Genomic DNA, 16,488 nt, shown 5'->3' with positions numbered 1-16,488 from the left:
CCTCTTGCACCGGAGTGATTTAATTGTATGAATATGGCACCAAATTTCTGTGAATGTTGTAAAGATTCGATGATTCAAAGGATATTAAAAGACAGGAATGTACACATTCCTGAGATCATGCCCTGGAGGACCTCAATCCCCAAATGGTATGTGCTTGGAGCTCCCTCACTAGCTCAGAGGGTAAATGCATTGAAACATGTCCTTTCTTATTATCCAGAATCACTCCAAATTCAATTCTTGGTTTGTGCTAATTTAGGTGTTCTCAAGCATGGCAGCAGTGGAGACAGTTAGGTCTGGCTGCACAATTACATCTAGAAATTAAAAATATATTAAGTCAATATGAATTTCAAAATGGAAAGCCTTGCTTAACCAACCTCACTGAATTATTTGAAGAGGTAGGACAGTAGTCAAGGGTAATGTAGATGTAATATATCTAGGTTTCCAAAAGGTCTTCAAATAAGGTATCACATACTAGATTAATGAATAAGGTCAGAGCATGCAGAGTCAAGGACATATAACAGAATGGATAGCTAGGTGGGTGCAAGACAGAACACAGAGTAGGTGTAAAGGGTAGCTATTCTCAGCTTTTGCTCAGCAACCACTCCAACCAGGAAAACAAGGTTAGTGTCTGTCGAGGGAAGTGGGCTTCCACAAAGATCAATGCTGGGAAGACTTCACAATTTATATTAATGACTTAGACTTTGGAATCAAAAACACAATTACTAAATTTGTGGATGAAAGGCAATTGGGAGATATAGTCAACAGTGAGAAGGACTGTATTGCAAGAAGACATCAAATCAATTTACAGAATGGGCATGTAATTGGAAAATAAAATTCAGCATAGATAAATGTGAGGAATTACAATTCGGTAAGAAAAACAAGGTCACATACGACTTGGAAAATAAGATTCTAAATGGGGTAGAGGAGCAGAGGAATCAGGGAGCACAAATACACAAATCTCGAAACATAGCAGCACAGATCAAAAAGGCCATTACAAAAGGAAACCAAGCACTCGTTTATTTCCCCCCCCCCCCCTTGCTTGGATGAGTTCAGCTCCAAAACTCAAGCTCAACAGGAAAAAGCAGCCCACTTGTTTAACAGCACCTTCCAAACACATGACCTCTACCACCTAGGATAGGCATATGGGAACACCACCACCCGCAAGTTCCCTTCCAAGTCGCACACCATCACTGTTCCTTCGCTGTCGTTGGGTCAAAATCCCAGAACTCCCTCCTGAACAGAACTGTGGGTGCACTTACACCACATGGACTGCAGTGGTTCAAGGCGGCAGCTCACCACCACCTTCTCAAGGGTAATTAGGGACGGGAAATAAATGCTGGCCTAGTCAGCAATGCCCATATCCCCTGAATGAATAACAACCTTGAATAGACCACAAATAAAAAAAAGTGCTGGAAATACTCAGCAGGTCTGGCAGCACCTGTGGAGAGAGAAGCAGAGTTAACGTTTCAGGTTAGTGACCTATCATCAGAACTAATTGGTCAGGCCCCGGCCAGGCAAGAGTGGTCTATTGGGGGGACGGGGGGTGCGTGTTGTGTGTTGGGGGTGGTTGGGGCAGCCATCCATTGGGCACAGGGTGCCCGATCATGAGGGCCCCACCCAGGCTGTCAGAGAGCCGCCTGCTTTTGTCAGGCGACTTTTCTCAGGCCTGGACTGCCCACTTGCCAAGGGTAATATCCCTGTGGCGGGAGGCAGAGGCCCTTAAGTGGCTGTTAACTGGCCACTAAAGGGCCTTGATTGGCCTGGGTCAGGCAGACTGTTTTTCACTGCTGCTGCCCTGCGTAAAGTGGTGGCAGAGGCGGGAGCGGATCGGGAAGGGCCCCTTCGAGCCTCCCGCTCCATTTTACATCTCCCCCCACCCCCCGGCCACCTTCCCTCTTTGAGGGGACATAAAATTCCAGCCATAGAGGTCAGAGTTTTACCAGCATGTCCTGGGTCCTGATGTCGAAATAAAATGAGTGCCGCGAAACTGCGCCGATGGACATCAGGACCACAGAGACTATTTTACCAGCAGCAGCTTTGCAGCATTGAGAAGTAGCTGCTGCTGAGGCTGTAAGGGGAAAGAGAGGGTGTCTCCATATGAGACACCCTCACAGGTTAAGTAGCAACTTTTATTTGTGTGAGGCCAGGCAGGAAGGCCCGAGACCAGAGGAGCAACACCTTCAAAGGCAGCATCAGTGCGGCCATTGCTGCCAGTGGGCCATGGAGCATCCAAAAGGAAGGCTCCCACCCGCTCCTGCTGCGCCCCCGCAATGCCACAGGGAGGCTGCCTTGATGTGGTCTCCCCACGTGGCAGGGGCCGTTATAATACCGGTAAAATGCCAGCAGTGGTATAAAATGGCTGTTAATAGGTCAGTTAATTAGATTAATTGGCCGGCCACCTCCAGTCACCATGCAGTAGAGCTGCTGCTGTTGCTTCCTTCCAATATACCCCATGATGGTGGGAAGACATTGGGCTTCTCTCCCGGCACCTTCCCACTGCCATTTTACCAGCCCTCCAGCCTCCCAGTCCATCGCTAGATGGCTGGAAAAATTCCAGCCAGAGAGATAGTTTCCACTTGTGGGACGAGCAAAATTAAAGGCTCTTAATGTAAGATAGTCACCAAGAAATCAGATTGGGAATTCAGCAGAAACCTCTTTGCCCGGAGAGTGGCAAGAATGTGGAACTCATTACCACAAGGACTAGTTGAGGTGAATAGCATAGATGCATTTAGGGGAAGCTGGATAAGCATGAGTGGAAAAGGGAATAAAGGGTGTCATGCCAGGTCCCCACCTGCCAAGAATAAGGCACATTATGTTGTCATGAACATTGATTTTAAACTGTTGCTGGAATGAAGAAAGGACTTGTTAAACAGATCAGACTTAGCTAGAAAAGACATTTACATATTAACAGACGGTGCTTGGAAGGACAAAGGACCATTCCCTGACACATTCAACCCACAATGGACCTTGATCACCAGGTATTGTGTGTAAGAGGAGCATTCCAGAGACTGCTAAGGTGATACAATCCAAGATGTGGTCAGACCAGTTAGTCAAATGACTAATCTGCTTGGCAACCTGGGTTTTTCTGAATTGTACAAATAGTTTTAACTCAGAGTGTGTCTGTTTTCTCCTGGACTGAGATCTCTCCTGTCTGCTCCCATCTCTTTCTCACAAGCCTCTGAATCCATGAACCCCAAGAGAGAAAAGTCTCCTACAGCAAACAAGGTTTAAGAATAATACTGGGCCCCAACGAAAAGCAAGAACTACCTACAATCAAGGATTCTACAGTGAGCTCTAAGAACCGTAACAAAAACTCTTCAGATATTGCCTCAAACTTTTCACTTTATTTTTTTTCTTCTCTTTTCTGTCTCTATTTACATATGTGTATCGCGTATGCATGCTAGCGTGGGCACGTGGTGTACCCGCAGGCGTCAACCAAATTAGAATTTAAATTTAATAAATTTCAATCTTTATTCTTTAAACCTAAGAAAATGATTTGTGCTGGTTTCTTTGCCTCATCATTGGAAAGTGGTGAACAAGGATTCACCAAGGGGAAGCTAAAAACAGTGTGTTTAAAATTAAACCCTGTTACAGTAAGACCAGGTGAATGCTGAAAGGGAACCCTAGACCTCTTTCTCACCTGGTCGTAACAAGGGATATTCTTAGAACACTAGATGAGAAAGGATGGGAGGAAGCTCATGGAGAATAAAGGCTGGCATGGACAGTGTGAGCTAAAGGCCTCTTTCTGTGTGTATATGCTATGCAATTAAACTGGAACACTGAAAGCTTGGAAGAGGAGCAGGTTGTCACTGGGAAAAGCTAAGGGGAGATCAAAAGAAAAGCATCAGTTGACATAAAAGGAAATAGCAAGGTCTTTTCTGACTTGGAGGGATTTTAAAAAAATGTTTATCACATAGAGGCCCAGATGTTGTGGTTTCAATAACGGCGGAACTGTTAACATTCACAGTTATTACCCTGTGAAACTGACAGCAACGTCTGGCATCCATACATACGCAGTTAAACACGGAGATCCAGAAGCTGCTGTCAGTGATTCCCAGCCACTTCAGGGTGCAGGTGAAGTCTCCACAGATGGCAGTCTTTAGAATAGATGTTCTGAATCTTTTTCCTTCTGAAGTTCCCCCCAAACACAATTCAAGCTTTCCCCCACCCATATAAAACCTAGTTATACAATTAAACATACATAATTATCATCGTTGTCATTTTAGTTACTTAATGTGGTGCTGAACAACAGTTCTGTTAAGACATGGAGGGACCTGAGACAAGCACATAAACATGTCATGGTCAATGCTTTTCCGAGTTTGGTACTTTGTTTTCATTGATGTCATCACTGAAAATCCAGCTTCACAGGAGTAGGTACTAATCAGAACCAACACTTTCACAGTTGCCGAAGCAGTACTGTCTTCACTGGAGCATTCACACCCAATTCTCCGCCACAGCAACCCCTCTATCAAAACTTCTAACTCATGCAGCTAATAATTCAAATAGATAGTCAGCTCTGGCAGAAGCATTGAGGGGAAAGGTGTTGGGAGAGAATGATAAATCAAATATTGTGTAAACATTTCATTAGATCTAAACAGTGAAAAATGTATTAAAAGTATTTAACAGTTTAGTTTTAATGTGGAACTAGGTAAATTAATTGCTGACTCATGAGGGGAGGGGTCAAGTGGGTCACAGGCTGGTGTGGGGTTCACGGTGTTAGCTGTTCAGCAGTCGGTAGGAGCTGTGCTAGTCCCGGGACAAGATTGATGGTGTTAGAAGCTGTGGGCAAGCAGAACACTTAAACTTCTTGTGGCCCCCTTTGGGCCCACAGACCCTTGGTTGAGAACCACTGCTTTAGAAATCACTGAAATGATGAGAACTTCCCCTTCTATGCTGTAACACTGCTGTTAAAAACTGCCAAAAATGTCAGGTGTAACTGAGTATATTGTCATAACTACTGCTGAACAACCTCGCTGGCCCTGAAAAACCTAAATTTATGCTTTTGTGTAATGTCAATTTTTTTCCATTATGATAAAAATTCCATAATTTAACAATTGTTTTAAAGTTTATGGTATTTCAGCTTCTAATGCTTATGTCAGAATCTTTATTTCACTCTCTAAAATTTATACAAACTGGAGGATAATTAGTATATTTTACATTCGAGTTTGCTGTCTGAGAATTCTTCAGTGTGATGGGTTGCTTATCCTGTGCTTGATGACAACACTGTTGCTAGACATCATCCTTGACTTGGTGCCAGGTTCAACTTAACATTGGGAAAGGGGAAATCCACACCATAGAGATTGCTAGATCTTTGTGGGCAGCCTTCTTCGAGGTCATTGGTGAGCGCTGTCACTTTGCTGCTAGCTGCAAAATCTGGGCCAATATTTATTATTCTACTTACTCCATTTCTTTCTTTCTTCAGACTTTTCTTGTTTTTTTAGTCGCTTCTGGCATTTGCTCTTTACTTCCCCCTTTCTTAATATTCTCACTCTGATTGCACTGTACGTTGCATCATTCATTTCACATATCTACCTCCAATGTCACAGTTTCTCCACATCACCATCCCAAATATATCCACACTTCACGATGAAGTCCACACAATCTGACTTTTCCTTTTCTCACCCACAATCACAAGTGCCTCTGCATAGTGATGGTTCAAGAGACTTGGTGCATTAAAGGACCTACAGACACACACAACGTTACTGCTTGCAAAGAGCAACTGATCAATCTCAAAACAGCTAGACGCCCAGATAATCTGGATAGTAACCTCGACACATGGGAAAATGCAGCTCGATGGAGTCTTGTGCAGGTTGATTTGAATGAATTTGAAGCAGCCAACTCATATATCCAGATCATTTGACTATCAGTGTGATGAGGACCCAGGATTGGCCTCTGAGGGGGAGACATGATTGAGGTATACAAAATTATGAGGGGCATTGATAGAAACTTTTCCCCTTAGCGGAGGGGTCAATAACCAGGGGGCATAGATTTAAAGTAAGGGGCAGGAGGTTTAGACGGGATTTGAGGGAACATTTTTTCCACTCAGAGGGTGGTTGGAATCTGGAACGCATTGCCCGAAGGGGTGGTAGAGGCAGAAACCCTCAACATTTAAGAAGTATTTAGATGAGTACTTGAAACATACAAGCATACAAGGCTACGGGACAAAAGCTGGAAAATGGGATTAGAATAGTTAGGTGCTTAATGGCCGGCACAGACACGATGGGGCGAAGGGCCTGTTTCTGTGCTATATAACTCTATGACTCTCCCATCGGCAAACCCACAACAACCAAGACTCAACCATAAATCTGACGGAAGACTTCAACATGCTGTTTATATGATGTTTTATTTTTGCAATACATATTTGCAATTGTTGCTCCTATTTATACAGGAGAGATGCTGCACAAGACCTTGCATTTATATAGCATCTCCAACATGGAAAAACATCCCCAGCAGCTCGTCTCAACTCACCTAGTCTTCCCTCTTGAGATCACTGCCCCCCCTCCCCTTTCACTGTTCTCTTCATATAACTCTCCTACCCAAAATTACAGTCACCCCCCTCTATCATGTAAGCTCATGTGGTCTTTCTGCTCCCAGTGTTTCAGTCACAGACAAGTCCATTTCTGATCATTTTGTTGTACTGCTCACCAATCACATTCCTCTTTAGACCCCACTTGCTTCTGCATCCACTCCTGGAAAAGCACACTCCCTCACAAATCAACAGTGCATCTGTGACATCTGATGTTCAATGCTTATGAACCCTAATGATTTCAGGAGTAAATTATAAGAAAGAGCACACCTATCTTTTTCCAAATGCTGGTGATGCACTCCCTCATGTCTAGACGAATGGCATGTTTACTAAGGTAATGCACGATGAAGTATTATAAACTCATTCCTGTGGCTCTGTTGTCAGACAGCTGTTTGCTTAGCTCAGGTAGAAGCTCAAGAAGCAGTTGTCCAAAGGTCATATCGACTGCAAAACAGAAATGTTTGCGACTGCTCAGTAGCAAAATTAACCACTTAATATCCCAGTTTAACACTTTGTGCACGGAACATTTGAACCAATTACATTTTGCACAACCAGCATGCTGTTCTCTACCAAGATATCAAACAAGAGCTTTACAAAAAAAAAGGTTTGTTTCCAGGATCAGACTATTTTTCTAAGAAGTATTTTTTTTTTTAATTCTAGCATGGGATGTAGGCATCACTGGCAAGGCCAGCTTTTATTGCCCATCCTTAATTATCCTCAACAAGGTGATGGTGAGCCGCCGCCTTGAACCGCTGCAGTACATGTGGTGTAGGTGCACCCACAGTGCTGTTAGGAAGGGAGTTCCAGGATTTTGACCCAGCGATAATGAATGAATGTCATTATTTTCCCCAATCAGGATGGTGTGACTTGCAGGGGAACTTGCAGGTGGTGGTGTTCCCATGCACTTGCTGCCCTTGTTCTTCAGGGTGGTAGAGGTCGCAGGTTTGGAAGGTGCTGTTGAAGCAGCCTTGGTGAGTTGCTGCAGTACATCTTGTAGATGGTACACACTGCAGCCATTGTGCACTGGTGGCGGAGGGAATGAATGTTTATTTAAGGTGGTGGCTTTGTCCTGGAATGGATTGAACTTCGAGTGTTGTTGGAGTCGCACTCATCCAGGCAAGTGGGCAGTATTCCATTACACTCCAGACTTGTACCTTGTAAATGGACAAGCTTTGGGGAGTCAGGAGCAGAGCCTCTTGCCTTGGACCTGCATTTGTAGCCACAGTATTTACGTGGCAGGTCCAGTTAAGATTCTGGTCCATGGTGACCCATGAGATGTTTATGGTGGGGGATTCAATGATAGTAATGCCATTGAATTTCAAGAGGAGATGGTTATATTTTCTCTTATTGGAGCTGGTCATTGCCTGGCACTTGCGAGGCGCAAATGTTACTTGCCACTTATTAGCCCAAGCCTGAATGTTGTCCTGGTCTTTCTGCATGCAAACCGCTTCATTATCTGAGGATTTGGGAATGTAACTGAACACTGTACCATCAGCAAACATCCCCATTTCTGACCTAATGATGGAGGGAAGGTAATTGATAAGGTAGTTGAAGATGGTTGGGCCTAGGACACTGCCCTGAGGAACTCCAGTAGTCATGTCCTGGGGTTGAGATGCCTGGCCTCCAACAACCACAACCATCTTTCCTTTGTGCTAGATTTGACTCCAGCCAGTGGAGAGCTTTCCCGATTCCCAATGACTTCAACTTTGCTAGAGCTCCTTGATGCTACACTTGGTCAAATGCTGCCTTGATGTCAAGGACAGTCACTCTCACTTCTGGAATTCAGCTCTTTTGTCCACATTTGAACCAAAGCTGTAATGAGGTCTGGAGCTGAATGATCCTAGTGAAACCCAAACTGAGTATTGGTGAGAAAATTATTGGCCAGTTACTTGACAGTACTATCAATGACACCTTCCATCACTTTGCTGATGATTGAGAATAGACTTATAGGACATAACTGGGCAATTTCCCATTTTAGCGGGTAAATGCCAGTGTTGCAGCTGTTTTTAGCTAGGGGCATGGCTAGTTCTGGAGCACAGCGCATAGCTGGGATGTTGTCAGGGCCCAAAATCTTTGCTGTATCCTGTGTGCTCAGCTGTTTCTTGATATCAGACTGAGTAAATAGAATTGGCTGAAGACTGGTATCCTCAAGGGGAGGCAGAGATGGATCACCCATTCGGTACTTTTGGCTACAGATTGTTGCAAATGCTTCAGCCTTGTCTTTTTTCATCGACATGTTGGGCTCCACCATCATTGAGGATGGGGATGTTCCCCCTCCCTTTAGTTGTTTAATTGTCTACCACCATTCATGATTGGATGCGGCAGGACTGCAGAGCTTTGATCTAATCCTTTGGTTGTGTGATTGCTTAGCTTTATCACATGCTGCTTCCACTGTTCAGAACGCATGTAGTCCTGGATTGTAGCCTCAAGCAGGGCTGCACCCTCATTTTTTGGTACACATGGTGCTGCTCCTGAAACACACTCCTACACTTTTCATTGAAACAACCTTGGTCTCCTAGCTTGATGGTAATCGTAGAGCGAAGGATATGCCAGGCCATGGCGTTACAGGTGGTGGTTGAATACAATTCTGCTCCTGCTGCTCAAGGCCCACAGCACCTCATGGATGTCCTGTTTTGCATTGCTAGATCTGAAGATATCCCATTTAGTCTTTAATGTAGTAAAACATCCCAAGGTGCTGCCGAGGAGTGTTAGCAAAATTCGACACCAAGCCACATTAGGAGACATTAGGACAGGTGATCAAAAGCCTGATCCACGATGCAGGTTTTGAGACGTGTTTAAAGGAGGAGAGAGAGGCAGGGAGGTTTAGGGAGGGAATTCCAGAGCTTACGGCCCGTGCAGCTGAAGGTACAGCCGCCAACGGTGGAGCGATGGAAATCAGGGACATGCTAGGGCCAGAACTGTCCCTGTTACTAGATTTAAATAAATGGATGAGGTGTGCAGTCAGCAGGCTGACCATTATTAAAATCTCTCATGTTCAGTTTGGAAACCAACCAACCCCAGATTTCAAATTTACCTCATACTCCTGGTCAAATATCATTTAAAAACATCCAAAGGAAATAATATTCCAATAAATCAGAGGTATGCATTGCACAAATCATTTGATTCAGTTCTCAGCTAAAACTAGTGGGACAGAATGGTATAAAATTCCATTGCATTAAACTTCTGCAAACATTTATCTGAAATTTCCTTGATATGAACTTTATTTCCAAAACACAATTACATTCTTTTTCTATAAAGTGTACTATCTCAATTTATTCCAATTTGGCATAACAGCCAATAAATTATATAAATCATACAGGAGCTTATATCTCAGCAATACAGCTAATAGATGTAGAAATAAATCTTTGCCTGTGGTATTGTCTGCAAATAATAAATTGACATTAATGCAATACCTGTAATTCCATACTTTTCAATGTTGTTCAGTTATTAACTTCCCAACTCATTTTCATGCACTGTTGAATTTGAGGGACAGAACACAGCTTTGAACATTGTAAAGGCACACTAGAAACCTCTGTGAATGACAGGCTGGTGCAAATCAGGGTGACGACCAGCTCAACCATTTACCAACACATGGCCTTAATTCAGAAAGGCCAATGAACTTTGGTGTGTCTATAGATCCTAACTGAAGACACAATGCCCCGTATCAACAATGAAAAGGTCAGCAAGATAGATGCCCCACAATTCACTCCGACAACACACTGCTCTCATATCTGAGGACGCAGTGGTTTATGTAAATCAATGAAATAACTGACAAAAGGCAGCTATTAAGATTCAATCTGTTCTCATCACAGAAGAGTTGTGCAGAACATCTAGTTGCCCCGACTCTTGATCTGACATTTATCCATTTCCTCAAGGGCTGCTTTTAAACTTCAGGTTGGTCTGCAATCTCCCACAACAATGCATTCTCTGGGCATTTTTCTAGAAAATACAACATATTGCAACACTTGGTTCAGTTTAGGTTTCCATAATGCTGCAAGTTATATAACCATATCTTTAGACTACAGTGTGTAAGCTATTCTTCACTCCGATAAGGAGTTTCTGCTTAGAGTACCACGAGGGAATGTTTTCAATTTATTTTTTCCTTTAAATGGAGAAAAACAACTTTGCTTTGTTAAAACTTTAATACTTTAAAAATTAAAAGTTTCTCTCCTACCTGGTAAGCAAACTTCTGTAATTGGTAGAAGATACAATTAACATATTTCAAAACCCCTTTCCAAAAAAAAAACCAAAACATTGTTAACTCTGCTTCTACATTATGCATTTTGTGGTAATAGAAGCTTTGACCCTCTTTGCATTCTATTTCCTTATTCTGTCTGTGTGCAATTGTAATACAATTAGTTCAGTTCATCTTCGTCATCATCTTGGTCAGCAGACTCCAGGTCATCTTCATCTTCAACCTGTATAAAACAATATTATTTGCCATTTTACTTCATAGTTTCAACTGATACGAAATTAAGATTTCATTATATCCACAAGATCCCCAACCACTCAATTGCAATTTAGCTTCATATAATTCTCAAAAATACTTATCTGAATCAATCAATAGTATTGGTCTTTATGTGCTATTTAAACTTCACATTCTTAAACCTAAGTTTTTTTAAAAAAAAGATCATTCTGATATCATGCCGAACATACTACTGGCACATTTTTTATTTGTATGTAAATTATGTACAATTTGGAGCTTAAAGGCCATTTGGTGCACAGGTCCATGCTCCAAACAAGCATCCTCCATGCTACTTCGTCTCACCCTATCAGCATGTCCTACTATTCCTTTCTCCCTCATGTGTTGATCCAGCTTCCCCTTAAATGTATCCATACTATTTGCTGTAACCGCTCCCTGTGGTAGTGACTTCCACACTTTCACCACACTCTGGGTAAATAGGTTTCTCCTAAATTCCCTATTGGATTTACTGGTGACTATCATATATTCATGAGCCCCTAGTTTTGGACTCCCCAAGTGGAGACATCTTCATAGAATAGTACAGCACAGAAGACAGCCATTTAGAACAGCAATCTTGTTAGTCCCACTCACCCACTCTTTCCCCATATCCCTGCAATTTTTTCTCCTTCAAATATACAGTTCCCTTTTGAAAGCTACTATTGATTGTCAAGCAGTGCATTCCAAATCCGAACCACTAGTTCCTCATGTCACCTCTGGCTCTTTTACCGATCACCTTAAATCTGTGTCCACTGGTTATCAATCCTTCAGCCAGAGAAGTTTCTCTCTATTTATTCCACATAAATCTTTAAGATTTTAAATGCCTCTATCAAATCCACTCGTAGCCTTCTCTGCTCTAAGGAAAACCACCTAGCTTTTCCAGTCTACCAAGTAAACCCTTCATGAGTGTTTTAGCCATTTAAAATTCTGCTCAACTATAAAGATTAAAAATCATCCTGCAGAAGGGGCATTTAACTAATTAATTTCTGAATTTGAATAACAAATGTATTTCCAATTGGTTAAGTAGTGTAAATATGACTTCAAGCAACAGCCATAACTGATAAATACACACTAAAAATAAATTTAAATAGTTAAATGTGACTAGAGTTTTTGGTGTTTACATTGCATTAGCCTGAGCATGTTCAAGTACCTGTCTAGCTCTAATTAGAGCAATTCAGATTTTGTGCTGTAACTGAAGGACCAGATAAAACATGTACACAGTCTGTACGCCACCCATATTAACTGGCTTAGCAAAAACCCATTTAGTCATTAAAATACTGATGCTGCTATGTCATACATACTGGCTCTCCAAGCTCTTTAAGCTTGTTCTTAAATCCAAAGATCTTCTGGTCCTGGTCCGCAAGAAGTACCAACAGATCATCCTGTTCCTTCTTTGATTCTGTCACCTCTTGCTGGAGTTTTCTCTTGTCAGTCTCAAGAATGGCAACTGTACTGTTTGTTGAGGCAAGCTGCTGATTCAGGGACCTTTTCTCCTCAATCAGGTCCTTTACCTGGCCCTGTGCGTATGAATAAAACAGAAAAATCCCAGATGAAGGTATAATGATGACACTGCCTTAGCCCTTAAACCCTTGCAACAATCCTTGCACTGATCACAATTAGAGCAGCAGGAACCAAGATGATTAACAGGAAATCTGATAGAAGTGCACAAAATTACAAAGGTTTTGATAGGGGTAAATGGGAAACTCTATGCTGGTCATTAAGTCTATAATAAGACATCAGCAATTTAGAATTCACCAAAAGAAAAATAGGAATTTTAAAAATTTTTATAAAAACGGAGAGTTCTTAGGACGTAGGATATCCTACCAGAAACACGGGTGTAAGAAGATCCAAAATAGCTTTTAAAAAAGTGGGTATTTAAAAAAATTAAGAGACTATGGGACATGAAACTAAGAGCTCTTTTGGAAAGTTGATGCAGACCCACTGGGCAAAATGGCTGCCCCCAGAGTTGCAAAATTCTTTCACAGGCCTAGGATCTGTGTCAAATTACGTAGCCATTTCTTCATTGTCGCTGGTCAAAATCCTGGAACTTCTTCCCACACAACACTGTGCGAGTACCTACACCACACAGACTGCAGCGGCTCACCGCCATCTTCTCAAAGGCAATTAGGAATGGGCAATAAATGTTGGCCATGCCAGCGATGCCCACATCCCATGAAAGGAAAATATTCATTACAAAACATTACCTAATGGATTTGCTGATTTTAACCTACTTTGATTCTAAATGCTTCTCTTATCAAATATTGCAAGATGCTAAAAAAAAATGAATTCCTATAAGTTAGCACTTGTTAATACAAATTAATACTTCTCAGAAGGGTTTCATTAAGTTTTAAATCAGTGAAGGGATGAAGGGCATAATGGACAGTCATCATAGGCAGATCCAACATCACATCTGGTTAAATATACAGAACATACTGAGAGAATGAGGGTCCACACTATCCAAGTATTTCAATGTCCCGGGCTGTCTCTGGGACCAGCATTTGATGAGTTGAAACAGATTTCTGTTGATCATGGGACACACTGTATAAGTGGAGCTAAGGCAAGGATACTGTCTCAGATGAAATGTGTAAAATTCACTCAGCTATGTCTCTGATGGTCTGGGAAATGTGAATATGGTCACTTGTATTTATAGTAATAAAATGATAGGAAGAGTTTGTGAGGGCAACATAACCATGGTAAGAGATTGATTACAATAGACCAAGTGGGACTAAGTGAATTTTGCTGGCTCCATGTTGTTATTCTGATGTCACTTGTATGCATCTTTGATGTACCATGATTTAGTGGTAACATGCATAGAATGTAGAAATCAAAGGTAAAATTAGTATAACATTTGTGAGTGAACCACTGTATGCTGTTCACATACTGAAAGTGTGAAGTACGATGTAGCTGAGCAAACATACTGGATCATGCAGTACGAACTCTCAATAAAGGCCTGATTTTGCATTGCTACGACTGGATGTGTGTATACTGATATTTAAAGCAATGAGATGAATTAGAATAAGAAAGCAGCCCAACATGTAAATGACATCATTCAGTTTTTGGTAAAAATTAAATCACTACCATAATGAACAATTCAAGGACCACTCGCATAACAAACACATTTCAGTTTAAAAGCTGTTCAGTTCAGTAGATTGTTAAAAGCGGACATTAATTTATAACCTACCTTTAATTTTTGATTTTCATCATCCAGTGCCGACAGTCTGCTTTCCAGCTGTGTGATCCTCATTAATGCAGAAGAGCTATCATTATCTCCCGAGGCTGCCTCAGCTATGGCTACAGACTTCAAACAAGGGTGTCAAAACGTAAGTGACAGCTTAAATTGTCGCAAATTAATTCCCAAAGAATGTCGTTGCCATTACCCTGCTTACAGGTTAGCAGCAATGAATATAAATTTTCAGTAAAAGTTAAAAAGTTGAAAGTTTTAATGGCACCTTACTTTTATTTTTTTTGCATGATGTCACAACTGCTTTTGATGGAGGTCATAGAGATACAGCACTGAAACAGGCCCTTCGGCCCAGAGTCTGTGCTGACCAACAACCACCCATTTATACTAATCCTACATTAACCCCATATTCCCTACCACATCCCCACCTTCCCTCAATTCTCCTACCACCTATCTACACTAGGGGCAATTTATAATGGCCAATTTACCTATCTACCTGCAAGTCTTTGGCTGTGGGAGGAAACTGGAGCACCCGGCAGAAACCCACGCGGTCACAGGGAGAACTGGCAAACTCCGCACAGGCAGTACCCAGAACTGAACCTGGGTCGCTGGAGCTGTGAGGCTGCGGTGCTAACCACTGTGCCACTCTGTGCTGCCCAAAGTGTTCTAAAGCTTTGTGGTTCCTGCGACCAACAGTTGTAAGCCCAGTGATTGTAACCTTGCCATTGTAACAACCAAATTTCTCAGTGACGGTAGTAAAATGCTAAAATTTCTCGGGCCCAATGAGAGAATGAAACTACTTTGAATAGAAGTTGACCTAATTTACAGAGCAAGTTGGAACCACTGAAATATCTTTATAATGGTTCTACAATGTTGCAATATGTGGTTGGGGCTTCGATGCTCAACAGAGGGATCAACTAAGAAAACTTTAGAGTACTTACTGTAGATTGGCTTCCTTACTTTTTGAATGCAGTCGCTTATACCAATAAATGACATTAGCTCAAGACAGGCAGCACTGGGATAGTATCTACATTTTAATGAGACACCCATACCAGATGAACTGGCCAATGCTGATGCATTCCAGTTTTGAGAAGCAGAAATATGGAATGGGGAGAGAGGATAGGGAAGCAAGCAGGGCATGAATGGGACCAAAAGGTATTAAAAAAAACAGGATATATATAATTTAACATGCCTTCATTCAGTAAACCTCCACAAAGGAATCAAAGGAATAATGCAAAAGTCATACAGAAAACACTTTTATAACCAGCTGCGAGAGCAGCACCAGGTCATTTGGAGCTGCATGTAGTGACGACAAGGTGGCCCTGAACGAGGAAGGAAAAAAAGTCAGCGTGGAATCCTGCTCCTGCCTACAACAGAATGGTTCCTACTGGATACGAACATACAAACGAAGAACAGAAATAGGCTATTCGGCCCCTGGAGCCTGCTTTGCCATTTTATAAGATCACGGCTGATCTGTTTGTGGACTCAACTCTACTTTCCTGCCTACCCCCGATACCCTTTGACTCCCTTGTTTGTCAAGAATCTGTCTACCTCTGCCTTAAAAACATTCAATGACCCTGCCTCCACCGCTCTCCGGGGAACAGAGTTCCACAGACTCACAACCCTCTGAGAAAAAATTTCTCCTCATCTCTGTCTTAGATAGGGCACATCTGGATGCAGGGTGAGGACAGGATCAGATTCAGCTATGATGCCACTCCCAGAATCACAGAATTGTTACAGTAGAAGGAGGCCATTCCACCTATCGTGTCTGCACCAGCTCTGCAAATGAACAAATCACCTAGTGCTCCCACGGCTTCTCCCCATAACCCTGATTCCAGTTAAACATAGTCTGGTCTCACATGTAGAATCGAATATTGTGTGCAATATCCTAGAAAGAGACAGCAATTTTAGAGCAAAGGAGAAAATGTGTATAGGGTGTGGTAGGGGAGGGGGCGGGAAATGTTGAAGTAAAATTTTTGAAGCAGTGTGTTTCAGAAGGACAGTCTGATCTAAAGCTCAACGAGGTGTTAATGGAGCACGAAAACCTTTCATGCAAAGGCTTACTGTGCAAGCGTCTCTTATCAGATTCTCTAGCACATGTTCCTTGGCTTGAAGCTGGCTAATCGCTGCAGCCTGTGTCTGCACTTGAGTTCAAGGTTTCTAACTCCTTTGAAAGTGTGCACATTTAATCACACTGCTAACACTAATGGCATTTTAAAAAATTGCAGGAGGTGGCCATAATTGCTAGAAATTGTTGCATTAATTTCTGGACCAATACGTTGAGGAACCAACTAGAGAACAGGCCATCCTAGACTGGGTACT

General features: G+C 42.2%; 1 protein-coding gene across 4 annotated transcripts in view; it reads right to left on the bottom strand.

The window, feature by feature from the left end:
- Nucleotides 1-9,701: 9,701 nt before the first annotated feature.
- Nucleotides 9,702-16,488, bottom strand: part of uso1 (USO1 vesicle transport factor) — an 80,212-nt gene continuing 73,425 nt past the window's right edge. For all 4 annotated transcript variants that reach the window (XM_068046956.1, XM_068046966.1, XM_068046964.1 and 1 more), the window contains 3 exons: nucleotides 14,167-14,283; nucleotides 12,287-12,502; nucleotides 9,702-10,944 (listed from right to left, as the gene is read on the bottom strand). In XM_068046956.1, the coding sequence (XP_067903057.1) occupies nucleotides 10,882-10,944; nucleotides 12,287-12,502; nucleotides 14,167-14,283 (396 nt within the window). In that variant the 3' untranslated portion in view covers nucleotides 9,702-10,881. The remainder of the gene's footprint in view (nucleotides 10,945-12,286; nucleotides 12,503-14,166; nucleotides 14,284-16,488) is intronic.

This window comes from Heterodontus francisci, chromosome 1 (genome assembly GCF_036365525.1).
Source record: "Heterodontus francisci isolate sHetFra1 chromosome 1, sHetFra1.hap1, whole genome shotgun sequence".
In the NCBI taxonomy this organism is placed as follows: domain Eukaryota; kingdom Metazoa; phylum Chordata; class Chondrichthyes; order Heterodontiformes; family Heterodontidae; genus Heterodontus; species Heterodontus francisci.
Note: the sequence above shows the minus strand (reverse complement) of the source record. Positions and strands in the feature narration are given on the sequence as shown.